At 44.7% G+C, this 25,539-nt stretch overlaps 3 protein-coding genes across 4 annotated transcripts; all 3 read right to left on the bottom strand.

Annotated features, from left to right (window-relative positions):
• Positions 1-1,628: 1,628 nt before the first annotated feature.
• On the bottom strand, positions 1,629-4,023 carry LOC109771851 (uncharacterized). The gene is made up of 3 exons (XM_020330546.4): positions 3,650-4,023; positions 3,174-3,278; positions 1,629-2,579 (listed from the first exon to the last, which is right to left on the bottom strand). Exons 1-3 carry the CDS (start codon positions 3,952-3,954, stop codon positions 1,934-1,936), a joined length of 1,056 nt encoding a protein of 351 aa, XP_020186135.1. The 5' UTR covers positions 3,955-4,023; the 3' UTR covers positions 1,629-1,933.
• A 2,620-nt stretch (positions 4,024-6,643) lies between these two features.
• LOC109771850 (uncharacterized) lies at positions 6,644-19,159 on the bottom strand. 2 transcript variants are annotated; one of them, XM_020330543.4, is made up of 19 exons: positions 18,041-19,159; positions 17,554-17,760; positions 17,054-17,115; positions 16,470-16,950; positions 15,452-15,652; positions 14,146-14,401; positions 13,451-13,694; positions 13,186-13,346; positions 12,493-13,089; positions 12,111-12,277; positions 11,741-11,954; positions 11,464-11,655; positions 10,002-10,118; positions 9,306-9,551; positions 8,990-9,155; positions 8,487-8,674; positions 7,573-7,724; positions 7,119-7,380; positions 6,644-7,037 (listed from the first exon to the last, which is right to left on the bottom strand). In XM_020330543.4, exons 1-19 carry the CDS (start codon positions 18,856-18,858, stop codon positions 6,777-6,779), a joined length of 4,992 nt encoding a protein of 1,663 aa, XP_020186132.1. In that variant the 5' UTR covers positions 18,859-19,159; the 3' UTR covers positions 6,644-6,776. The 2 variants fall into 2 exon arrangements, with proteins under 2 accessions (XP_020186132.1, XP_020186133.1); XM_020330544.4 differs by lacking the exons at positions 6,644-7,037; positions 7,119-7,380; positions 7,573-7,724 and adding an exon at positions 7,750-7,876.
• A 2,942-nt stretch (positions 19,160-22,101) lies between these two features.
• Positions 22,102-25,237, bottom strand: LOC109771849 (uncharacterized). The gene is made up of 3 exons (XM_020330542.4): positions 24,906-25,237; positions 24,563-24,774; positions 22,102-24,469 (listed from the first exon to the last, which is right to left on the bottom strand). The coding sequence occupies exons 2-3, from the start codon at positions 24,678-24,680 to the stop codon at positions 22,374-22,376; spliced, it is 2,214 nt and encodes a 737-aa protein (XP_020186131.1). The 5' UTR covers positions 24,681-24,774; positions 24,906-25,237; the 3' UTR covers positions 22,102-22,373.
• Between the last annotated feature and the right edge of the window lie 302 nt (positions 25,238-25,539).

Below are 25,539 nucleotides of genomic sequence, written 5' to 3'. Positions count from 1 at the left end.
TTTGAGCTTATCACCTGGAGGAAGTTCATGCATGAGTTCCTTGCTTTTGTTTTCTATGTGAAAATGATTGGAGCCATGTGTCGAGTGGTTGAGCCAATTCAGTAGTTTTTTCAGTACTATATATGCAGTGTAGTCAAAGCTTCTGGAGTGAAACACTTGGAAACTTGGCGTGACATTTTCCAACTTTCGTTGTCACTAGGGCCAACGTGGATATCCATTGGTCCAACCAAGCATCGATGCAGACCCTAGTGCGGTGGTATCTTGGTTTCAAGGACTAGCTACTGGCATGCATCATCTAATAAACAAAAGAATATACTGGTAACTTCATAAAAAGATCATAAAGGGTGGCTACAAACCGGTTTGATGCTGTCAAACCATGTGCAATTTTTTAATGTACAAGTTAACCAAAGTATGCATTCTAAATCTTGATGAGATGGAGCTTTCGTCTCTGGAAATTATAAATTTGTAATGCCTGGACAATTTTTTTGTTTTAAACATGCTCATTCTCTTCTTGATATAATTGCACTTCTCCTGCTTTTTCAGGTTCATCGGAAATAATCTTGCTGGCTTCCCCCGGCACAGCAAAATGATTTTTATTCGACCATTAGAATTGTTGATTATTGTTTCCAGCCTTACCACTTGGCCGAGCATTAAAAATTGTGTCATCCAACACAAATAGTTGGAATGATCGGTTAGATCTCTGATCATGTTTATGAGAAGCTAGGTAGCATTGCTAGCAACAATCCAAAAGCATATTTCTTTTCCATTAATATGTTTTGCTCTAGTTTCTATGTTGATCCTCAACTAAGCAGAATTGGCAAAGGGATACACGGTGCAGCCTCCAATGAGAGGCGGTTTAGCAGCTATTTTCTTATTGTGGAATGACAGAGTTGCTTGGCGTGTTCTAAATTTAGCGTGTAATATTGTACGCCGTTGTTGTATTTACATTTTTTTTTGGTCTTGCCTCACATGTCTCTCCGCTCACTTATTTTTATGGGGGCTTAGTGCGTGCTTGCATGTGTGCGTGGATGTGTGTGTGTTGGGTTGGTTGTAATGGTTTTTTGTTCTACTAGTATTTGGTTGTGTTAGAATCTACTAGTATTTGGTTGTGTTAGAATTATAAAGTTTTTAGAACACAAAAGGTTCAACCTTACATGCAGGTATTACTCATGTGCATTAGTTGGTTGTGATCATGGGCTATTATTAAACCCATTAAGAGCCGCTAGAATGGTGGCCAACCAGCTACGCCATGTGGCGCATGCTGGTTGGTCACGGTGAGGAAGTAATTTTTAGAGTTTTTTTAAATGGTAGGGAGACTTTTTTTTTGAGAGATGTTTTTCTAGGTTTTTTCTTTTTTCCTTTTAAGATGGTTGTGATGTTCACGTGACGCGAGAATGTTTTTTAAAAATTTTGGCATGATGATGAGGTGCGCATAGCTTTCTCTTAAGCGGCACGCAATGGCGGGACCCAACCACTAGTGTAATACAATGGTCGCACAACAAATAGCTGAGGGGCTTGGTGCCAAAAGATCAAAGTGACTTACCGAGGATTTTGTGTCCTAGTTTGATTCATGTGCTTGTAACAAACGATGTAATGATGTTGAGTTGTACGCATCTTTTATGCAGAGGTCAGGTAATGAAAGCTTCTATTTTCCAAAAAAACAAATGTTACATAAATCAACATTTACAAACCCATAATTTAAGGTCGTGCAGGCAAACTTACATATGTATATATTTACACTTGACATGCCAATACAGTACAGATTACTAGCTAGCTACCTTTTTGTTCATATCCACAGTTCCACACATGCCCAATATTGGCCAATATACACATACATAGACAGTACACCCTATTATCATTACTATTACCCGGCCCGTGCAAATTGCGCAAGCCCTTGTTATGGCTCAATTAGCATGCATGTACATAGGCATGGTCAGGAATCAAAGCTGAACAGGTCGTCGTCGTAAACGTTGTTGCCAAATGATCCCCCCAACGATCCTGACATGAACCCGAGGCTGCTCGGCGAGGAAGGGAAGCTGTACGTGTCCATGCCTGCGGCAACATCCATGTCGACGCCGGTGACCTCCACCACCGGCCAGTACTCCGCCGGCGCTGATCCCACAGTCAACGGTGATGTCCTTAAGCCAGTAACGTTGATGAACTGCCCGCCGGCGTACTGCATGTACTTCCTGTGGCAAGCCGGCGACGGTGAGCCGCTGGACACGCCCTCCTGAGCCGGCGGCGAGGAGCTGTAGTTGGAGAAGCGGGAGAAGAGCATAGGATGATAATCAGACGCTTCTTTCATGAGATGATGAGAAAAAGCGCTCGTGCTCGTGCTGGTAGTGAAAGCACGGTTGGCTCCATTGATGGGCGCGAAGCTGATGAGGTTTGCGCAGTCCGGCAGCGGGGCAGCGTCGGCGGCCCCTTGGACGATGAGTGATGGAAATGTGGAGGGATCCTTGCAGGTGTGCTGGCCATAGTAGTCGATGGTGTACTCCGACGGGTTGGACTCGGATACGTGGACGTGCCTCTTGGCCTTGCAGCCTTGATCTGGCAAATGCGTGCACCTGTAGTAGCTCCTGGATATACGCCCATATGCAAATCAGTAATAATCCTAGATATGTAAGCTAGCTACAAGTCTACTGTAGCTAGCTAATAATACCTCAATACAACAACTGGTGCTATATATAGGGAGCGATACCTTTTCGAAAAACAAGGGAGCGATAAGCACCATATGCATGCGTGCATGCATATTTGATCAATAGAAAAGCTCAACTTCCCCTTGAAGGATAAAGTTAGAAAGCTCAACTAGCTAGGTGCAATTAGTTAATTAACCAGTTGCCAAGTGTGCTTGGCTAGCTAGCTTCAATATTAGTGATTCAGTAATCACTCTTTACTTATACTTGGACAGCTCAGACATATTGGAATGGTGTTCTATAACTGCTGTCAGTTCATCCAAAAGCTCAATCTGATGGGAAAAGGTGGGCTATGCATTTATACATCAACACTCTCCCTCGCGTGTGGCTCCCTCAGGCCTAAACGTGGACCGAAAGTAGGCGGTCAAAACCTCTTGACTCCGATATCATGTAGAACTGTATGCACCAGCCAGTTCACCCAAAAGCTCAGACTGATGAGGAAATGTGGACTATGCATTTATACATCAACAGGTGTACCTCGGGTTAGTAGAGTCGTTTATCTGTTTCTGACCGTACTTCCTCCATGACTTGCCATCTGTGAGCGTCGTAGCGGTGACAGTCTTGATTAGAGGGCTCTTCATCCTGCCATGAATAACATATATGACTAATTAGCACTTCCAACTACTCATGCATGTATGATTTGATATACCCATGCATGCATGCTGAAGAAATCTTAGTGGCATCTACTTTTGATCTTTTCAATCTGATAACACAGGAATTGGTCGTCAGAAGTCGTCCTTGATCATTGGCGCTTAAAGTTCCCCCACTAGGCCGCCAAATTAATAGTACGAGTTGCAAAAGTGGATGTTGAAGGCTTGAAGCCCATAATAATTTGTTAAATCGCATGTGCATCCATGAGATACTACAGTCTACGGCTAGCTACTACGAACTACTACCTCTGTACGGAGTAGTAGTTTTTGCACGGTTGATAAAGGGTTTTAGAGTTTCTTCACCTTCTCCTGGAGCTGCTCCGGCGGTGCGGCCCGGATGACGCCGTGCCGGATCTCTTCCTCCTCCCGCCCAGTCCCCGGCCTGTTCCTGACGACGACGCCACGCCGCCATCACCGGTGCTGAGAACGGCGGACAAGGCGCTCGACAGCTTGGCCATCATCCCGTCCACCAGCTCCCCCGCCTCCAAGGTCGCCTCAGGCGAAGACTCCTGCAGCACGGTCTGCAGCATCGCCACACGGTCACGAACATCGACCAGGTCGTCTAAGACCGCCGTCGCCGGTGAGCGCCCGCCGCCGGAAGACGCCATGCCAGCCAGAGAGGACAGGCGAAGCTGCTGCTGGTGTGGTGCTGCAGTGCAGACTGCAGAGTGCAGAGTAGAGTCGGTAGGGTTAGCGTGCCTTGGTTTTTATCGGCGTGCTCGACGCGCGGTGGGAAGGTGGGGGGAAAAGTAAGAGGAAGTAGCGAGGAACAAGGAGGCGAGCGCGTGCGGGACCCGGCCGGCTAGACGTGCGAAGTGTCCCTGCGCGCGCGCAAGGCGACGCCGGGGCGTCATCGGCGTGACTCAGCCGGGTGAGCTCACCGATCGCTCTCATGCATGCATGGTCGTGGGGCCATGCATGGCACCGGGCACCGCCTCTATCCGGCACAAATGGTTTGCACAGTCATGATGTGAGCACTACGATTAATCTACCATTAGTTCTTGCAGTAAAGGGCCAATTGATGGATGCCGCTTTTCTTACAGGCCACAGAAGTCGCAATGCTTGCCAAGGAAAATATAGTAAGCGCAACGCCTATAACTAGCAAACTGATCACTCGGGAAGACATCTAAATAATCTGCTCTTGTGCGGTGCACTGTGCCCTCTCGCCCAGCAACCGTCCAAGGAGGAGCATCTTCCAAGACGCCAAAACTGCTTGCATATCAACACAGGAGTACCTACAATCTCGAGCTCAAACGCACCCGCATAAATTGTAAATTCCAAAAATATAGTTAAAAAAACTGATTAATTAAAAAAAATAGCTGATGAACAAAGAGGCTGATTGGTTCGCTACCAACATTTGACATTGCCAATATTTGGCAAAATCAAAAGTTGCCAACATTTGGCAACCTATTGTGAGATTGGCAACGAAAATTGGTATGCAGTCAATCTCTAGCCAACATTTGGCAGTTACCAAAATTTGACATGCCGATTTTTTGCATCAAACCAATTAGCCTCACAAACAAGTTTTCTAACATGCTGCAAAATGTCATACGAAAAAATCATCCGTGGAGGTATGTGCAAAAATAACAAATTTTGTTTTTTGTACACGCCTCCACAACTGTCTTTTCAAAGTGAAATCTTGCACTATGTTAGAATTAAAGTTGATGCTCATGCCGGTGCATTTGTGCTCGACATTAGATACTCCATATCCACAAGGCAAAAGAAAACAATGTTGCCCATCTGCCGTGTCCACTTGCACAGCCGAATACCCGACGCAAGTCGACAGCTGCAATCACAAGTGGGCGTACCCAGGGTGCTGCTTAAAATACGCCATCAGTGACACAAACTGTACATGCTACCTGCATTAGTTCTGAAACAACATATATTGTACATGCTACGATCATGAACATCACACACCTGACACAACTTGTATGGGAGAATCACCATGACAAAGATAGTAAATGAGATGGTTCACGACACATGACAGAGTGACAAGGTTGTCTGTCATGTGTCATATGGCCTTGTCACATGGCCTCATATATATCCAAGCTGATAGATTTACTGAAAAGTAAGGCTAAGACATTTCTCCATGCGATTTGGAAGTAAATATTTGTCGTATTATGACAACTTTAACTTGTGCATGTAGGTGACTGTGAGTTACTTGATTATAGTTTAGTTCAAGGGCAGCTAATGAACCAAAGTGGAAAGCTGGATCCACATGCACCAAAAGCACAAAGCTAGATCCACCTGCATTAGCGCTAGCAGCCAGACAGGGAAGGTTCGGAGGTATATATAGTTGAAACTTCTGCTTGAAACTGAAAGGAGCATCTTTAGACTTTTAATCTTGGGTGCTCAAGCTTAGCTCGGCTTTTACCGGGTAGCATCTCTGGAATATACGCCAAGGGAGAAAAAGTACTCGGATAAGAATTGGATGTAACTGGACTGACTTGATGAGAACTTGAGACCACTCGTGGTGACAAGCCAAGTAGTTTTCGTTGCTTTGTTTTCCAAGGAATGTAAGATCAAAAAAGATGTTGAAGAAGCAACACATGTTATTTGCTTTTGTTTCCCTGAGCTTATCACCTGGAGAACTAATGCATGCACGAGGTTATGCTTTCGTTTTCTTTGAAATTAATGTTTGGAGCCATGTGTCGAGTGGTTGAGCCAATTGCACTAGTTTTTGCAGTACTATACATGCAGCATAGTCAAAGTCTTTGGAGTGAAAGACTTGGAAAGTTGGCATGACAATAACTCTAGAAGCAAGGAAAGCATTTTTCAACTTTCGTTGTCACGTGGATGTCCATCGGTCCAAGGAAACATTGACGCAGACCCTTGTGTAGTGGTGTCTTGGTGCATTTGTGCTCAAGATTAGATACTCCATGTCCGCAAGGCAAAAGAAAACAATGTTGCCCATCTGCCGTGTCCACTTGCACAGCCGAATACCCGACGCAAGTTCGACAACGGCGGTCACAAGTGGGCGTACCCAGGTGCTTTATAAGCTCAAAATACGCCATCAGTGACACAAACTGTACATGCTGCCTGCGGTAGTTATAGAACAATATACTGTACATGCTACGTTCATGAACATAACACACCTGACACAACTTGTATGGCAGAATCACCATGACGAAGATAGAAAATGAGATGGTTCACGACACATGACAAAGAATTCCCTCTATAAAGAAATATAAGAGCATTTAGATCACAAGTAGTGATCTAAACGCTCTTATATTTCTTTATGGAGTACAAGTTCACCGTCTCCCTAAACAGCCACACAGGCGTCAGTGCTCTACGCCATTCAATCGGTGATGCCAGAACTTCATGACCATACCGTCTACATTCATCTAAAATTAGTGTCGTCTCCTGTAACCTGGAGATTCAGACGAGCACTGGAATTTCCGGTTAGACCAAGAAACTTAATGGTGGTTAATCATGTTGCTCCATTGATAGCCCTCATTTCAGCAGCCAACCCCGCAGCAACAGACGGAGGTAAACTCCTCAGGCTATCACCGTGATCCTTATCATCCTCCTCTGGAGGTTGATCGGGTGTTGCCACAGGAAACAGTGACTCGACGTCCTTCAGCGTCAGAGCAAGCTCGTCTTTGAAGTTCTTTGACTTGCGTTTGATGGTGGAGCAGACAGCTCTGCCCCTGTTCATTTTGTATATGCTGTCTTCTATTGTTTTCTTCACCTGAACACCAGTAATTCTATGAGTTTTTTCTTTCCATGAATACTTTCAATGGAATAAATGAGCCTGGGATGCGGTGCTTACTATAAATCGGTGGATGAATGTGCTCTTGTCTTGCCCAACTCTGTGGATCCTACTGATAGCTTGTGCCTCAGCTGATGGGTTTAGTAATGGTTCCAGTAGAATCACATGCTGTGCTTCCAGTAGATTCAGACCATTTGCGCCATGCTGGATAAGCATTAGCAATACTTGAACAGGCCGTGTTTTGGAAACAGCCTTCTTCGCTTTCTCTCCATTTATACTGGGTGCCAGGCCTTTAAATTGACAGAGCGCCAATTGTGATTTTCTGAAGGAAAAGAACTTGCATTAAGCAACTGGCATTGTCTATAAGATCAGTAACGACTAGCAGCACAACTGGAAGCAGGACAAGAGAAAAGAAAAGATGACTTCAAGATATCTAATATCATAATAGAATTACTGAGCTCAGCAGTGAGACAAATAATTAAAGCATGTATGGCCTGGGCTACACGTATCTCACCTTCCTCCTTTCATCCGAGCATAAGATATATTGTTAGCAGCAAGGGAATGCTCTAATACATCAAGGACATCATTCCAACTTGAAAAAACAAGTATTTTGGCTTCCCCATCAGTGGAAGTGATCTTCAAAATTCTCCTTGTCACAGCTTCAATCTTAGTCCAAGTAATAAAAGAACAAAAAGATTTCATTAGTTATCACATCCAGCTTGAACACGTATTTACTAATTAGACAAGCCTGAGTTGGACAGCTTGGTGAGGTACATGGCCTATGAACCTGTGATTTCGCTTGTTGTCACAGCTTCAATCTTAGTCCAAGTAAAGAGAACAAAAATATTTGACAGAGTTATTGTACCCAACTCGAACACATAGTTATTAATTAAAAAAGCCTCAGTTGGACAGCTCCATGAGGTTCATGGCATATGAACATGTGATTCTGTTTTTTTTTCCTTTAAACCCGGGCTCAACTCCTGTCCATTGCTCATAATGGAAATACAACAGTTCATGAGATTCAGACAGATGGAAGCAACATGTGATTCTGCTAAAGTTTATATAACAGCATGTGCATTCGCTTAGCACGAACTCTACTCCCTGAGCACAAATATGAAGTGCATCTGGGTAACAACATCTAGAAACTCTAAGGTTATGGATAGATTTGTCCAACTTTTCAGATAAATCAATTTTTACGTAAACTTTCAGATAAATTAATTGCAGAACAAACTATGTACTTGGCCAAGAATTAAGTGATAAGCAACTCAGTTTGATAGAATGGTTAGTGCAAAAGGTTACTTCTTGTTGCACACAGGCATTAACTGTAGCCTTCCGTAAAAAATTATTACAAACGGGCAAACAAACAGAAACTATTAATTTGAAACACACAACAGTAGAATGGTCATAAGTAAGCAAATTGAATGAAACCTTTGTTCCGTATGAGCCTTGGACAGAAATAGCGGCTTCTGTCAAATCATCAGCTTGTTTATCAGCATTTTCACTCTGTTTCTCAACCACAAAAGCAACATTCTCAAGATATGTACGTTGACGGCATGTAGGGCACATAATCCATTTTTTGTGCTTCCCAGCAGCTCGATCTGTCAGGTACAAACAGCCTGAGAAGAACAAGGAGATAAATTTAGTGAAGGTAAAGTGTTCATTATACATCAAATGGACATATGAGATGAATATAATCAATGGTTTGCCAAGACAGGGTTGCAATTTTCATAAAAAAGGTATTGCGGTTGGATTTGCAAAAATGAAGTCCATAGTACAGCATGCAGGCAAACACATTGTAAACAGCCAATAATAGAGGGGCAGAAGCATTAACTGCACCAGTTAATGTATACTTCAACCGAGGTAAATTTAAGCAAAGATTACATACAGTATCACTTGTAAACAAATTTTGAGGAGATAACTTGGGTACTCACACTTGCAGCACATGGAGTGGCCACATTGGAAAACCATTTTCTGCTCGAGAATTTTCTCCTGACAAACTGGGCATGGTTCATTGCTAATCTCAGAACCAATTTGCCCTGTGGCTGGGAAGGAAGTCGCTGTAGCAACAGTATTGCCTGACTTGGGCAGCATCAATCCCTAAAAGTAAAGGGAAATGCAACATATAAGTAGATTTAAAAGAAATGATTCAGGTGTTATCCAGATTGAAAATAGTTCTGTTTTCGGGAAGATATGATGACAGGCCATAATATCAAGTTGACAGCAGGGCAGTATTAGTGATTATGTTACCTTCAAGTACCGGAGTTGGCCTCTTATACGAGCTAAAGATGTTAGAGCCAAGAACTTGTCACTTGTGAACTGCACATTGTATGGAATAAGCTCTTCTCTGGTTACAATATTGACAGCACTGGGCTCATCATCATTCTCTTTGAGCTGCAGCCGTGAGATAGACATCTTGATCTCATCATGAGCACGCAATAATTGGTTCTGAGCAATTGACAAACTCCTTGCAAGAGAAAACTCCTTGCGCATAGCCTAAATTAACAATCATAATCAGAGAATATCCTAGCCCAGGATACTTTTTTAACTTTTCAAATTTGAACTAAATATACAGAACAAAGCAAACAAGATTTTAAGCTTTGACATATGGCAAGGTTCCTAAAATGATGGCTAATTGAATTGGCCTTTATCTCCCATTGATGTTTTCTCAGATATTACCAAATGCAATTGATCATCAATCAAGATGTAGCAGGTTTTACATGGTACTGGCTCAAAACAAGTGTTCTTTCTCTGATAAAAAATCATGACATGACCAAATATCACTTTTAAAGGAAAAGGTACTCTTTATATACTATTCATGGGCTTCTTGTATTTGCTATTCCTCATGCTACAGTAGAATAATCCGAAGTGCTAGCATTTACTGATGGTCATTGAAATGACCATCATGCCAGAAGAGAAGGCGTCAATCTTTAAACTATGATGTACCTCAAAAAGAAGTAAATGCTTCTTAGCAATTTCAACATATTGCTTTCCCAGTACTCTCCTTGAGTGGGTTCGAATAGCCCTTAGAGCAGTCTCGGTTTGAGAAGGATGCCTGTAGACCTGTAAAGAGAGGCAGCATATAAAACTATAATGATGTGTTCTAAGCAGCATAATAAAGTTTTATAAAAACATAATAATAGTAGATAAATAGTTGAACACTTTTGATTCCTTTAAATGCCAGGTTTAACTGAAGATAGCCGATAGAAGAAGAAAAAATCTGGTTAAAAAGAAGTTAAACCAAATCATGTCTGACAATGGCCCAATGATGTCTTTAGGCCCTTATCTCTACTACTTTATTTATTGAAGTTGGTGGTGGTGGTGACGAGTTCACTCTCCCACCTCTATCCCAATCCCCATCATCCATCTAGGACACACAGACCATCTTCGATTTTGGCACAGCTCAGTCAAACCAAAAAGCCACCGCATCACTCGTGTTTTGGATGGGAAAATATTTCCCAAGTACTTGGTAGGACACAATATTTTTACTACGATAATAACCAGTCAGTCAATTCGCCAAGCAATTTTTCCCTGCCACCGCTCCTCCCCAATACCCATCCTCCATCAGCCACCCCTCCCCAATATCCATCCTCCTGACTTCCAAATTTCAAAATCCGGTCATGCTCCACCCCTTCAAATCTTGCAATGGTGCTCCATGGCCGCTGCAGTTACACAGGTGCAGCCTCAACTGCGCCATGGCTGCAGATCTTAACAAGCGTATTGGTTGAAGTATAAGCGGATCGCCCAACCTTCTCCATCAGTTTGGACTTCTGGTTTTACTTTTGACGGTTCATGAATCTTAATACGAGAGTCAAAAGGTCTTGGGTTCAAATCTCTGATTTCGCAATTTAAATAAAAAATTGATTGCCCTCTTCCTGTCCACGTTTAGGGCTTATCGAGCCAGATGTGAGAGGGGGAGTTGAAGTATATGCATAGTGCCCAACCTTCCCTATCTTCGGACTTTTGGTTCTACTGGTAATATGGTATTGTAGCCAAGAGCTCTTGGGTTCAAGTCTTGGCATTCACAATTTAAATAAAAATAATAATTGATTTCCATCCTTTTGTCCATGTTTAGACCTTCAGTTCGAGGTTTTGGTTCTGCCTATTGGTGCATGAAACTTAATAGTTCCTAGTAGAAGGGAATAAAGGGAATACTCGGCGCAATACAAAGATGGATGAACAAAGGTCAAAAGGGTACATACAGTGAAGGGTATTCTAACTGACAAGTACTCCCTCCGTCCAAAAAAGCTTGTCCCTCAAATGGATGTATCTAGCACCAAATTAGTGCTAGATTCATTCATTTGAAGAATAAGCTTTGGACAAGCTTTTTCGGACGGAGGGAGTATTGAGCTATATCAGCAAATGAAAGACATGACAATCATCTGGATAAGGATGGAACAAAAGTCACCTGTATATTTTCCCGAACTGATCTTGGATTATCATTGTTGCCACCAACTTCAGATCCTTCATTAGTGTTTTTGTTACGGAAAAAGTGATTCAACTCATAGTTTCGCCTCTGTACATCCCGTGCTTCGTCTACTGAAGCAATAACAGAATCATTGTTCGATTTCTTAACAACAAAGAGTCGTGCCTCATACCCCTAGAAAGAATCATGAGATTGATAAATACATTATTAATTTCATTTTACCTAGAATACATTGAAGAGCACGATCATACAAGATTACCTGAGACAGCCCATCTAATTCACACTGGATGCACAAAGAACCAGTACCATCATAGCACTTTGGACAATATCTCTGACTCTCAATGTCCTCGTCCCTTGGGTTATCCATTGTTTTGTTAATTTCCAATAGCCTAACCATTAATTGTTGCCTTGAACCTTCCAGGGAATCAATACCAGCTTGAATAGTATACTTCAAGCCAGCAATAGTCTTAACCCTATGCATAGAATAAAACAACCATGTTATCCATCAAATACTAATAATATTTTAATTTAGTGATTCTAATTCCTAAATAGTTAAGCCACTGCAACTTCCTTCAAAAATAAACCAGCATAAGATTCAAGAAAAATATTGAACCAGTTTTAGTGCTGACCTGGATGATATCGCCCCTGTGCCCAAGCCAGTGGTGCTCTTGGTGGATAAACTATCAATCTTCTTAAAAAGCTCATCGGTATCATCCTTGTTCTTTTCAATGCAATCCAAAGCGTATAGCCACCAACCCATACCCTGATTTTTTAGTTCTTTATTAAGAGTTGTGACCTAGAGGCAGACAGTCATTAGAAAACAGTGGTGAATTTAGTCTAGATAACTGTAAGAACTAGAGTAGAGGCAAACATCGTGCTTATAGAGCACGAAGCAAGATCGAAAACACACAAGAATGTTACATAGAACATTCCAAGGAAGATAAGACGTGGATCAAAATCACTTGTTGCAAGTTGCAACCCAGAAAATAACAATAAAAAGAAGAGATCAACCTCTTCAAATGATGCACTGAAATCTTTCTGTGCTATTAATAGCTTTGTAGTAAAAACTGATAAATATTTTTCTTTGAGTGTGTTGCATTTCTTTCTCAAGCAACCATCAGCAAAACACTCAGATGACAAGTGGCATCCAGTACGATTCTCTGCGTCCAACTCCACACTTATGGGTGCTTGTCCAACAACACTTTTGTACTCAGAGGTTTCAGGACTACCAGCTGCCAAAACTGAGCCGATGTTCTCGGATATCTTATTTCGCTTTACACCACGTAGATCTGAATCCGCATGGCTAGTTTCCTTTCTTTTACGTCTGTAGTAGACAACAGGAGGTTGTATTTTTGGTGTGCATTCATGCAAATATTCAGAACTAGTTCTGAGCAGCTCTGCAAGATTGTGGTTGATATGAAGATTCAACAAAGGGTCAACACGGAAATCATCAAAATTTTGGCGAGCTAAATCTAGTGCTTCTTTGTACAAAGAGATAGCTTCTTGGTTCTTTTGTTCAATGATAGCAATTCCAGCAAGACCATTCAGGGAAACAACAACTTTTCTAAGTTCTTCCTCCCCTTCAACTTTTGCTTTACCAATAAGAACCTGGATAGAAAAGGATCATGAAAAACTTAAGCACAAAATCACGCAATTACACAAAAATAATTAGCTGCCAATTGGGGAGGTAAAATTAGTCGTCACCTGTAAAATTTCATCCATGGACAAAGGAGTACGTTGCAGAGAGCAGAGACCAGAACTCCCCACTTGCGGATGGCAACAGGCCTGCCGAAGCTTGAGCAGTGGGACTAGAAGTTTGGCAGTGTCGTTGTTGGAGAGGTATACATTTGATAAAGCATTTGAATCTACAAAACAACAAAAGGTTAAAGCAGTTTCAGTTTTTTTTTTAACAAAGAGGGTATAGCACGGTGAATTTGTGGTCATGAACAGCAACTGAATAACCAAGTACCTGATGTTAGTTCCCTTCTGTTGGCATTGTTTCTTAAACGTTTAATAATTTCATGTGCATGGTCCATGCAAGTTGCATGCTGCTTCTGATAGAAATATTCTTCAATTGAAGAAAAGATGAGCCACGAGAAACACTCTTCTTGTGGAGGCAGCTGTAATTCCCGCGAGACATGAATTTTAGAGGAGCGCCACATGATTTCCTTGAAGAACTTGTGTGTATAATTCATAGCTATCATATCTCCCCTCTGCAGTTCAATTCAATGAGGAAAAGGTGAAAAGGATTAATTAATCCAACCATCTTGAGGACCAATGTTGAAAAAAGCTTCCATCATGGCTTCATTCATATATTGCTATGCCAAGCAACAAATTTACACTAAGATTGGCATTCTTTAATCAGGTTTTACAGTTCTTCAAAGATGTTCATCATCCATGCAGGTTTTTGAATTATATGAGCCTACAGATGAGCAATTACCTTATGATCTAACAGTAAAATTCATACCATCCTAGGTTTATAGGCTATTGGTGCCTCAGTCAGCATCAATGACATGTGTGCAACTTCTTTCAGTCAGTGATTAATATTTCTAAGAATGATAAATGATACAGTATTATGTTTATTCTTTTGTCAATAGTTAGAGCAACTGTGGTATTACGAAAGATGTATTAAATGCTTGCAGATACCACTGGCAGTCAATGTACCTCATATGGGTCTCTAATAACGTCCACCCACCACCTATATGTGTCAAATGGACTTGTTCTGAGAAAGCGTAGAAGGCCAAAGAGATCATCAAGCCTGCGTTGTATTGGAGTTCCTGTAACACACCAACGGTGTTGCGCATTTAGCCTCATCGCCATCTCAGTAACAGAAGTTTTGCTGGACTCTACCATCTGAGCCTCATCCAAACAAAGCCGCCACCAGTGGACCCTTGTTAGGACAGTTGGAATGACAGGGTACCTAAGTGTGTAATAAGAGTTCAGTAGAATTTAAGCCATAGTTATTTCCATACTATTGAATGATTGGCAGGCCTAATGAGTTAACCCATGCAATGCATATAAGACTGCAAGCATTCAATGGAATACTCGGACCAAATAAGCTACTCCTCCGATCCATATTAATTGTCACAGACTTAGTACAACTTTGTACCAAGTCTGCGTCAATTAATTTGGGCCGGAGGGAGTAGTTCACTTCTATTTTAGCTATTATCAGTATACCATAATTATAAACAGAATAAAAGCTCGAGTTTATTAAATTTTAATGCTAACATTGTCAGGTGTAGCAAGATTCCATATTCAGGTCATGCAAGACCAATAGATATGCATTATAAATTCACAATTTTGAAACCCGAAAATGATAACTTAACACAAAACAACACAATAAAGAGCAATCGTATAAAAATAAAAGATAGAAGTGTGAGCATCCAACCCTGCCAACACCACTAGACGAACACAGAACAGAGACTTGCTGCACTGCTGCCCCTGCTTCCAAGTAACCATACGACCTAAAGTGTTGTGACGAATGTGTAACACCCTGCGTCTCGATAGGCTAACAGCCCAGCCGAACATGGGGTGGCCACATATTCGCAGCATCTTGCTATGTCCTGGGTCGACAAGGGTTATATGCAAGTGAAATGGAAGTTAAACTGGAAATGTGATACTAAAGGTGGCAGGCACTAGAGAATGTCTAGAATAAAGAGGACAAAACCCCTTCTCAGTTAAGGACACATTAAGTGAGGTTCAGATTGTCATACAAGTCAACTTTCAAAATAACAGAATAAGTTGATCAAGTATGGCCAAGCTTCGGTGTGAAAAATAAACATTAACTCTTCGGAAATCTGAATAAATGGTGATCGCTACAGAATGTCTAGAACAAAGGGGACAACACCTCTTTTCAGTCAAGGACAAATATTAACCAAGGATTCAGATTGTTGTATAGGTCAACTTTCAAAATAACAGAATAAGTTGATCTTAAGTATGGCCAAGCTTCAGTGCGAAAATTAAACATTACCTCTTCTGAAATCTCAAGAAACGGCGATCACCATCATGCCGATCAGAATCATGCGATAGATCTTCTTTGAGGACATCATAAGTTGTCAAAACAACATCAGCAGTGCTTATTTCAGTCAGATCATTTCGTTGGTTAGAAGCTGAGTCCAAGTTCCTTGCACCTTCATAAATGCGAACGTCCAGAGATCCTGGCCTTGTGTGTCTAAGAGAAAAGGAACTTAACAGTCAGCACTATCAGCATATGCAGATAATACGGTAAGCAGTGAAATAATCAAGACTGGATAAGGCACTTGAAGCTTTATACTACACTGGAATGGTTTAGCAAAATCTGTTGCGCATGAACAAATTGTTCTTAACCGTTGAGAACTTCTCCCAAAATATGTAACATATTTATTTTATTATGAAAAAACACTTTTTCATGAGCAATCTTAATTCCTACAGACACATGAAAAGGATTTCAACTCAAAGTTGCAGAATTTCTACAATGATCCAATTACAAGCAGTGAAGTGGAAGTTATGGGACTGGCACGGTTAAAACAGAACAAAATCAACATTCTATGTTCCAATCGAAGAGATATGCATCTGAAATTAGGAAGGAATAATAGCATATAGAATGGTCAGATGGTCATGCACATGCTTTAAGTTTTCCGATAAGTGGTGTGGGTTCGAAAAATCACTACGATAGGGTCGACCCCAGCCTAGTGCAGTTAATCTCCTCTTGTACTCATTCCATCTCCTAGACTTGTTTCACTAAAAACTTACTTTTATTTCCCTGTGCTTGTGGTTCTTGCAACTACTCCCCTGCCTGATGGGGGGGAGGGGTTATGATGACCAATACACCATGTAACTAGTCTGTAACAATTCTTGGTGTTAATATATGTCAGTAGGAGCCTTTTCTAGTGTCCTTTTTATGTTCAAAAAAGAAAATCATTACAAACTTCAGAAAATGCAGGTCTGTTATTCCTTCAAGAACTAGAGACAATACTGCACACCTATTGTTTGGACAGGAGAAACCATACCGGGTAATCTCGGAGTGCCACTGTGCCAATATTGGTGATGGGCATACTATCAATGTAGCATGACTGAAAACAGTAGTTTGAGCTGCTTCAGCAAGTTCCAAGCACACCGCACAAATGTAGTTTTCTTCCGTCTCTGCAATAGAAAATTTGGCTCTCTTCTGCCTTCTACTTTTAGACTTCATGGTGCCTTTTTCATTCTTTGACAACACATCATCATCGTCAAAGGTTAAGTCTTTCTTGGGTGAGTAACCAACACAATCACCGTGTTGCCAAGCATCACAAGTGTCACATTGGACCCATATCCCCTTGTATGCAGAACTTTCACTTGCAGCCCCACAAATGCATTCAACTCTATCTCTTTTCTGCCTACTTATCAGATCTATTTCTTTTCTGGTTTGAGAGACAGAATCTGTGGAAAATGTGCTACGATGGGCAAAAATGCAAGCTAAAAGCTCAACCGTTTTACCCAAGCCCATTTCATCTGTAATTATTTAGCCATAAAAAGGAAAATTAGTGATGAATATACTTAGTGCCCAAAACATTAGTGCACTGCAATTATTTCCGAACACTTAGAATCAACATACCAGCCAAAATGCCCCCAGAGACATAAGGTGGAGAAGGTTCTGGTTGCAATGAAACATTTCCACTGCAAAGTGACAGATTACATGAAACTGAACCATTCAAGGATGTTGAAGGAACAATTGCATTTCAAATCCAGAGCAATGGAAATAATATATTTTTGGAAGAAGAACAACGAGTAATAAGACAACAAATAATAATATGAATAGGAGTCTAAGAAGTTTGCGATGGCATATCCTAATAGCCTACAGTTATCCCAAATCAAGCCAAACATTGACACCCAAAAAAAATCTCAACATACTTGACCACAAGCACACCTCTTTCCTTTGGGCAACACTACCGAACATCACCACGCATAAATCCAAATTACCACTGATTTTCCTTACATGGTGTTAAGAGTTCAAGGATAATTAATGTAAACCATAGTTTAAACATGTCAATCTGCATTGAAGGAAAGAAGGGCAATGTCGGGGGAAAGTACAAGTGTGATGTGCATTGGACTTACTTGAAGGGATTGTAAAACATCCTTGAATTCTTGCTAATAAAATCTACAGGAACACAATACGGTGCATGATGAACATAATCGTCATTGGGTGATGGAACAGTTGTATTTCGCTTTTCACGCTGAACCATCCAATTTGCTGCACGAAGTTGGTATTGTCTGAGATGAGGAAGTAAATCAGGAAGTTCATCTTCCAGCAGTTTTGCATCCCTGTCAACAAGTAGTAAGAAAAAAGCATCATCTAACAGCGATAAAGAGAATGGCGCTATCATAATACATCTAAATTTCTTTTTATAACTCGAGATCGCAGATAACCAAACATTTCCACCAAGCCAGCATATGTATGCCATACTGACAGCAGAAAGTTGTTTGTTTTTGGTGTGGTTACTTTCACATACTTCGTGAAGTTCAGAGACAAAGGTTCAGAATAATTGCCTCAACTTGTTTCCTAATAACCAAGACATGAGATCATGAGATGTAAGGCACGCACGTTGAAGGCTTAACGGCTTCGTAGAAAGCAGCAAGATCAAACTGCGAGTCGCTCTTCGGGGAGAAGTCACAATCATCATCACCATCCGTCGCTGGAACTAGACCATCCATCCCATACATGACAGCCGACGTGGTGACCTCGGGGCGAACCCAAGCCATCACATTCATCAAACTCTTCCTCCAGGGCTGCCTCGCGACCTCCAGCAGCGATTCACACGCATCGAAAGCCTGGTCCATCACCTCCACTCTGACACGGAGCACTATGGCTGGCGTCAAATCATCACCATCACTCGGCAATGAGCTATACTCCCAAACCCGCAGCGTCACGAAACCCAGGCTGACCAAATGGGCAAGGCCGGATACGCCTTCGTCAGGGCCATCAAAGCAGCCCGAGACAAATACGCCGCCTCCAAGCTCCTCCGAGTGATACTCCAGCAGCACGCAGTCGGACGGCACCACGGGCCAGTGGCCCAGCCTGAACCCGTCCTCCGGCGCGTCCCGCACCCGCAGGCGCAGCGAGCGCCTCCCCCCGTCCCCCGAGCGCTCCCCCTCCGGCGCCCCGACGCCGGCCCCCTCCAACTTCCCCTCGCCGCCGAGCCTCACATCGCGGAGGACCAACTCGGCGAGGTCGCGGCGGTCGCCGTCGGCGCAACCACTCGCGCCACCGTCCACCTCCACGAGGACGTCCCTCCTCGCCTCGCCCTTGGCCGCGCGCTTCGATTTGGAGGAGCCGGCGCCGCTAGGGCTCGGCGCGTCGGGCTCCGCGGCGCAGGCGCCGAGCCCCCTCGCCCGCGACGGCCGCGACTTGATCCTCCCCATGCTGCGGCGGCGGGCTCAGGCGGCGGCCCGCTGGGGCATTGGGGCGAGGGTTTTTGCGCGCCGGAGCGGAATTGGGCCGGGCGGCCGCGAAATCCCCCGAATCCCTCGCGCGGGGAGGAAGGGGGGGAGGGGGGGGAGGGGGCGCCGGGGATTTCGGTGGAGGCGGCGGCCGGCGCCGAGGAGATTGGATTGGAGGCTTCGCGCGCTGGATTTCCGCTTCCCGGGGGACGGGAGAGGGGTTTTGCGCGGACGGGGAGGGAGATGGGGTGTGGGGAGGGGGGAGATGAACAGGGGCAGTCGCGGTTAATTTTTGAAAGCGGGGAGGGTGATCTTGGGAGGTTACGTGCGTCGTGTTGGATCTGGGACCTTGAGCCGTTGAGCGTGAGAAGAGATCCAAAGATTCCAAGGAAGGATTAATGAAACGGTTTGATTTCCCTCAAAAAAAAACCAATTTTTTTGATAGATTCCCTAGAAACCACTCCCCTGTTCACAAATACTCACTCCGTCCCAAAATTATGTTTTAGTGTTAGATACGGATGTTTTAACTTTTTTCCGAACTAAGTCTTCTATATCTAAATAGTTAGCCCTACTAACTTTTTCTCTCAACATGCAAATATGTCACCTCATCATTCAATATGCATGGAAAAAGGCCCACCACAACATGCAACCATGCATGATAATTTATATAGTATTATGCCATCTATATTATACAATTACTAAAAAAGTCAGTGAGAATTATATAATTTAAATAGCACATATGCTCGTGTGTTGCAACTGGACATAAAATAGTATGCATTTAAAGTCAGTGAGAATTATATATGCAAACAAAACCTTGTGTGCATGCGAAAAAAGAATATTTAGCTTCTCGGTTTCGCCGCGTGTGAAGGAATCAATCCGCTACTTTTCCATTCATTGATCAAGGGCATTTAAGAGTTTTGTTACATTATCGTACTCCAGAAAAGGCCCATGAGTTATTCATTCTATTCTTCCTTTCAGTCCCTTTCAATCTAGGGGATTTTAAGGTATGAAATTTCTAGATATTCTAGGAAACTTGAACAATTTTTTTAATCCTGAACAGTTTTTTGACAATTATGTACACTTTCGAAAGGGAACATCTTCTAAAATTTAAAAACATTTTTTTAAATCACCACCTTTTTTATAAAAACATGAACATTATTTGAATTTGTGAATTTTTTAAATGCGAATATGTGTTGAAAATTCATAAGATTTTTAGAAAATGTGTATCTTTTATGTAGGAACATTATTTTTTATTTTGAAAATTTCATTAAACATGAATATTTTTAAAATTCTGAGCATTTTTTGAAATGCGATTTTCGTTTTAGAAATCTCGAACAATTTTGGAAAAATATAATTTTAGAAAAAATGGGCAACTTTTTGCAATTTCTGAATATTTTTTAAAATAGCAAAAAAATGGAATTCTGAACATTTTCCCCAAAAAAATTAATTCTGAGTGTTTTTTGAGATTTCCTTAATTTACGAAATAAATTCTAAAAAATAGAAGTAAAATACAGAATAAAAGAAAAAACGGGCCAGCCCATTATTGGTTGTCCTGTGCGAAACTCCGACTATTTTACGCCCAGTACGGATAATAGAATTTTCCCAGCTGCGTGGGCAGAAAAATAAATGGGATGGTTTCGCTGGGCCACAGCGCGTGGCCCATGTACGGAAATTCTTTTTCTAGCAGACAAACGCATAAGAATTTAGTACCACCTCGGGTAGAAAATTTTTATTTTCGACAGTGAACGGATGAAAAAATTGACGAAACGCATCTTGCTTTATTAATTGATTCACCACCCAGGGTGCAGAATTAGTTATTATTCACCCGAGGTAATCTTACGATCATTTCATAATTAAATTACGTTTGGAATTCAAATAGTTACATTCCTATTGATTCACTACGTAAAATTTGGCATAAGAAAATAAAAATATAGGCCATAAGTCAAGAAAATTTACAGTTTATGTGTATTTTACACTATGTTTTTACGTTTATAATTTTACATAACATAAAATATTTTTTACGACAATTATGTATTTTCTTACGGTCTCATTTTACATTGGAAATAAGCCAAAACTTACGGAACGTAAAATTACAGTGCATTGATGGTAAAATAGATGGGGGTGAAGAATAACTATTCCTCACCCAGGGTGACGAATAGTCAATCCCTATATATATAAAAAGAGACCGTAAGTTATGGCTTATTTCCAATGTAAAAAGAGACCGTAAGAAAATACATAAAAATATTTTATATATATATATAGAATAACCAAACACCACAAATCATTTTTTTAGTTTAAGTTCTCATATTATTACTATATATATTCATGTTTCATACAACCAATTCTCACTCAATATAAATTTATATTATACAATTAATTAATAACCAAACATCACAAAATCATTTTGATGTCAATAGGATTTGTGCTTGGGCTGGCAAGATGTGATTTTGATGTCATATGGACATGGCTTGTGGGATAAGCAGTGTGTGAGGTGCCCATGGAGGGACATGGTTCAAGCGAGTAACCATGATTATTGTTTCATACCAACCAGGTGCTACATTTAAATTTGTATAGCGCAAATCACCTTATGTAGCAATGTGTGCATGCGAAACTAAAGAAGTTTAAGGAAGGAAATTTCAGTTAACCAGATCCTTGTTTTAGTTTCTTTCTTCATGTATACAACTTTTCCCTTGTGTTTCTTGGTTTCTTGCAGTTTCAAACTATATCTTTGTTGGAGTCAAGACAATTTTTTTGTCATTTCACCATGTGCATCTTTCATATTGCATATCAGAAATTTAATATGCTATGCCCTGTCATTATAGGTGAGTAGGCGACAACCATTCCATCTGTAAACCATACATACAACAATCGCTCGTTCGGATTCGTGAGGATTATTTCACAGTTTTGTTAAAATTTTAGAAAAGGTGCCCATTTGATGGTCGGGCGAAAGATCACCAACTTATGTAATGAAATGATGACAACGCTAGAGCAAAGGCAGATGAAGATGATGGAGGTGGCCGGGGAGGAGAAGAAGGAAGAAAGATGTCCAAAATCCATATTTGTCACTATATGAATAATCGTCATGAACACATGTTTCCAAATTAAAACCTTTTTTGTCAATGTATATTTTTCTATTATCCCGTGGCAACGTACAGACATTCAGCTAGTTAACAGTAGCAAATGAACATGAACTTGATTTTAGAACTGTACTTGGTCAGTTAAAACTTTCAGAAAGGACCTGAAGATATTCCTTATCCTCATAATCACGGCATTGAGAGTCTGAGTATCTACATTTCTGCAACATTGTTGCACTCAAAAATGAAGAAATCAACCAAATGTGCACACCACCTCACCCATCTAACCAAATGGTAAATCTAACACAATTCACTCTGTCTATCAGAATTCCAACACCTGAAAAATACCATCAGAATTCCATCGCCTGAACTGAAACTATCTTTTTCTACAGTATATATACGACGAGCCGAGCTCCTCCGCTGCTACCTGATCCTGATGGCTCCCGCCGCCGGAACGCCATGGCCAGGCGTCCAGCCGGCTCTTCTCCCGTTCGATCGCCTCAGCGTGCAACTGTCGTCCGAGTCCTCGTCGCCGGTGAAGTCGTCGACGCAGATGCCTTTCCCCTTCCTGTCGTCGTGCCGCCCGCTGGCGTCCGACGGCGGCGTCGACCTCTTGCCGGGGCTCCCGTACTCGTACAGGCTCGGGGAGCGCCGCAGCAGCAGCTCGCTCGCCGAGCCGTACCCCATGAGACGGTGCAGGCTGTGGCTGTGCCGCCGCGCCGCCGCCTCCTCCCCCGCCGCGACGACGGTGTCGAAGGACGAGTTCCTCGACACGTGCAGCGGCTGCTCGTCCTCCGTCGTGGAGTAGCTGCTCGCCCCGTACTCCGCCGCGAAGTCCTCGATGAACGAGAACAGGTCCGGCCGCGCGCCGACGTGGCGCGCGGGGGAGGAGCCGGCCGTGCTGCACTCGTCGGCGGGCTTCTTCCTGTCCGGGTCGCGGTAGGAGTAGGAGAGCACGGCGGAGCAGGCGCCGCACCGCAGGTCGCGCACCTTGGCGCTCGCCACGGCGAAGCCGGCGGGCACCTGGACGAGCGTGAAGCAGCTGGAGCAGACGATGAACGGCGCGCCCTTTAGGACCGGCCGGCAGTGGTGCCTCGGCGGCGGTGCGCGCTTCTTGGCCTCCGCGGCGGCCGGCCGCGCGAGCTCCTGCGCTCTGGACGGACGGCAGCAGTGCCCCCTGCAGCTGCCGCACTCAGGCCTGCCGTGACCGTGATCGCAGCAGCTGTGCCGGCATGGTCCTGCAGGGCGCGCGTCGTGGCCGCCGCACGGGTCGGCCCTGCACCGGCGATACCGCCGCGACGGCAAACCGCGGAGGGTAGCCTGTCCGTGCTTGCCCGCGTTGCCGCGATGGTGCAGAGCGGCGGCGGCGGCCGCAGCATGGCGAGCTCTGCTGGCAGGGACGGCCGGGTGAGGGGCGTGGCCTTCTTGCCTGGGACGGCGAGGCGGGCGCGATGGTGTCCTTGGCTTGGCCTCCGGAGACTGGCTGAAGAGCTCGGAGAGGTCGCCTTTCAGCTCGTCCACCGTCTTCAGGATCTTCTCGTGGAGGGGACTCATCTTCTGCGGCGCGTGCCGAGGAGGGCTCGGTGCCTTTTCCTCCGCCACAGCCGGCACCGGCGCCGCCGCGGCATCGTCTCGCCGTCTCCAGCTCGCCGCAGCCGGTGCAGACCGGGAATCCGCGACACGGTCAGGCATTGGTGCAGCTTCGCCGACAGCCGCTCTGCTTGGACTTGGACTTTTCTTCCTCGCGGCGTCAGTTTCAGTCTCGGCTTCACGCCCCCTCTCTGAACCTCGCATCTCGGCGAAGTTTGCACCGGCGCTGGGAGCACTAACCGTACCCCTCCCCCTGCGAGGTTCGGAGGGTCCACCATCTTCCTCCTGATCGGCACTCCGGTGGTGATCATGCCCCTTCTTCTCGACGTTCGGCGGCGATTGCACCGAGGAGTGATGCTTCCTCGCTGGCGTGAGGTCGCCGCTGGTGCCCAGGGCCCTGCCGGTCTCGCGTCGGCTTGTCGTGCCGGCGTCCCGGGGGCTGGTGGTTCGAACATCAGGAGTCGGGGTGGGGGCGCTGGTGCTCGCGACCTCCCCGGCGCCCAAGTGGCTGCTCTGAGTCTGGCTCCGGCGAGGAGACGGCAGGGCACTCGCTGAAGACGGAGCGGCACTCGCGTTGGGAGCGCTGACCGCACCCCTTGTCACGCGCGGTTGAGAACTGCCAGCAACTTGCACCTGATCGGCACTCCGGTGGTGATCACGCCCCTTCCTCTCAACGACTGGTGGCGTGAGATCACCGGCCTCGCGTCGGCTCGTCGTGCCGGCGCCTCGGTAGCTGGTGCTCGGGGCGTCAGGAGTCGTGCCACTGGTGCTCGGAGCGTCGGGAGTCGTGCCACTGGTGCTGGCGACATCCCCGGAGCCGCCCAACTGGCCGCCCCGAGCCTGGCTCCGGCGAGGAGACGGCAGGACTCTCTCCGTGGACGGAGCGGCGCTGACGGCCGCGCCCTGCGTGTCGCCGCTGCGGAGTTTCGCTGCGCAACCACGAAACGAAACCCAATCAGAACCCCGCGACAAATTACATGGAAATGCGAAGATCCAATCACCGGAGCGGGACATGAATTTACCTCGGAGGCTGGCGCCGCACCCGCCGCATTGGTACACGGGGACGCCGGCGGGCTCCTGGAGGACGCTGCGGCACCTGGGGCACCTCACGTGGCGAGCGCCGGTGTCCGAGATCGCCATGAGCCGAGGAGGCCCAAGAACATCACTCGCGGCGCACTCGTATCGTGTGATCGTGCCCGGCGCCGTCGATCGCTCAATCAATCAAAGTCGCCGCCTGCGTCGACAGAAGAAAGCATGAAATCGTTAGCGCTTTGGCACCGATTTCTTCGTCCAACTTGTTGTTTCCGGAAAGGAGGAAGAACAGGAGGAAGGCACTCGAGCACAGCTAACAGAAAGCGCACTCACCTCAAAATCTCCCGCTTTCCCCTCGGCGTCCACTCGAGACGAGAACGAGACGTCCCGCTTTGCGTGCTCTTGCAGCTTCTTCTTCTTCCTCCGGCCCTCGCTGTCGAGCCGCCTCTCCTACAAACCCAATCCTTGGAAGCTAGCTATACGTAGGCAGCTCTCGCTAGTCGTCGCGGGTGCACTGTTCGGAGTTCAGACCGGACAGCCCGATGTGGCTCTGCTTCTTGTAGTACGTGATGGAAGCGAGGAGGCTGAGACGCGTCCCTGTTGGGCTTGCGAGCAATAGAATAATGGCGAGGTTTGGAGTGGAGACGGAGGAGCTGAGCTCATGTAAAACGATGCGCGCGCTCCGGCGAAATATTTATATGCGCTGGTGGGGCGAGGACGAGGACGGAGGAGGAAGGAGGCGGGCTGGTGTGCGCGGCTGACCTCTTCAATGACAGGGACGACCGGTGCTCTCCCCGCGGGATTTGGCGTTGGCGAGAGATCGAGTGGCACGGCCAGGTCGTCCGGGCCGAGGGGAGGGGGGGCGACCGTGTCGCCGACGCCAGTCACGCTGCCACCGCGTCGTCCTGGTCGTGCCCCGGCTGGCCCTTCTGGACGTCCACCGTGGAGCCGCGTGTGGCGCTGGTGC

The sequence above is a fragment of the Aegilops tauschii genome, chromosome 2 (genome assembly GCF_002575655.3).
Source record: "Aegilops tauschii subsp. strangulata cultivar AL8/78 chromosome 2, Aet v6.0, whole genome shotgun sequence".
Lineage (NCBI taxonomy): Eukaryota > Viridiplantae > Streptophyta > Magnoliopsida > Poales > Poaceae > Aegilops > Aegilops tauschii.
The sequence above is the reverse complement of the archived record's forward strand: the minus strand, read 5'-3'. Positions and strand labels throughout refer to the sequence as shown.

What these genes read in the sequence shown, in the direction of transcription:
- LOC109771851 (XM_020330546.4), bottom strand. Translation starts at nt 3,954, where the DNA reads ATGGCGTCTTCCGGCGGCGGGCGCTCACCGGCGACGGCGGTCTTAGAC. An exon ending in CGGAGCAGCTCCAGGAGAAG is followed by an intron (nt 3,279 to 3,649) that starts GTGAAGAAACTC and finishes TATTCATGGCAG; the next exon opens with GATGAAGAGCCCTCTAATCA. An exon ending in AACGACTCTACTAACCCGAG is followed by an intron (nt 2,580 to 3,173) that starts GTACACCTGTTG and finishes GCGTATATCCAG; the next exon opens with GAGCTACTACAGGTGCACGC.
- LOC109771850 (XM_020330543.4), bottom strand. Translation starts at nt 18,858, where the DNA reads ATGGGGAGGATCAAGTCGCGGCCGTCGCGGGCGAGGGGGCTCGGCGCC. An exon ending in AATTAGATGGGCTGTCTCAG is followed by an intron (nt 11,656 to 11,740) that starts GTAATCTTGTAT and finishes GATTCTTTCTAG; the next exon opens with GGGTATGAGGCACGACTCTT. An exon ending in CATTCATCCACCGATTTATA is followed by an intron (nt 7,038 to 7,118) that starts GTAAGCACCGCA and finishes ACTGGTGTTCAG; the next exon opens with GTGAAGAAAACAATAGAAGA.
- LOC109771849 (XM_020330542.4), bottom strand. Translation starts at nt 24,680, where the DNA reads ATGGCGATCTCGGACACCGGCGCTCGCCACGTGAGGTGCCCCAGGTGC. An exon ending in GTGCGGCGCCAGCCTCCGAG is followed by an intron (nt 24,470 to 24,562) that starts GTAAATTCATGT and finishes GTGGTTGCGCAG; the next exon opens with CGAAACTCCGCAGCGGCGAC.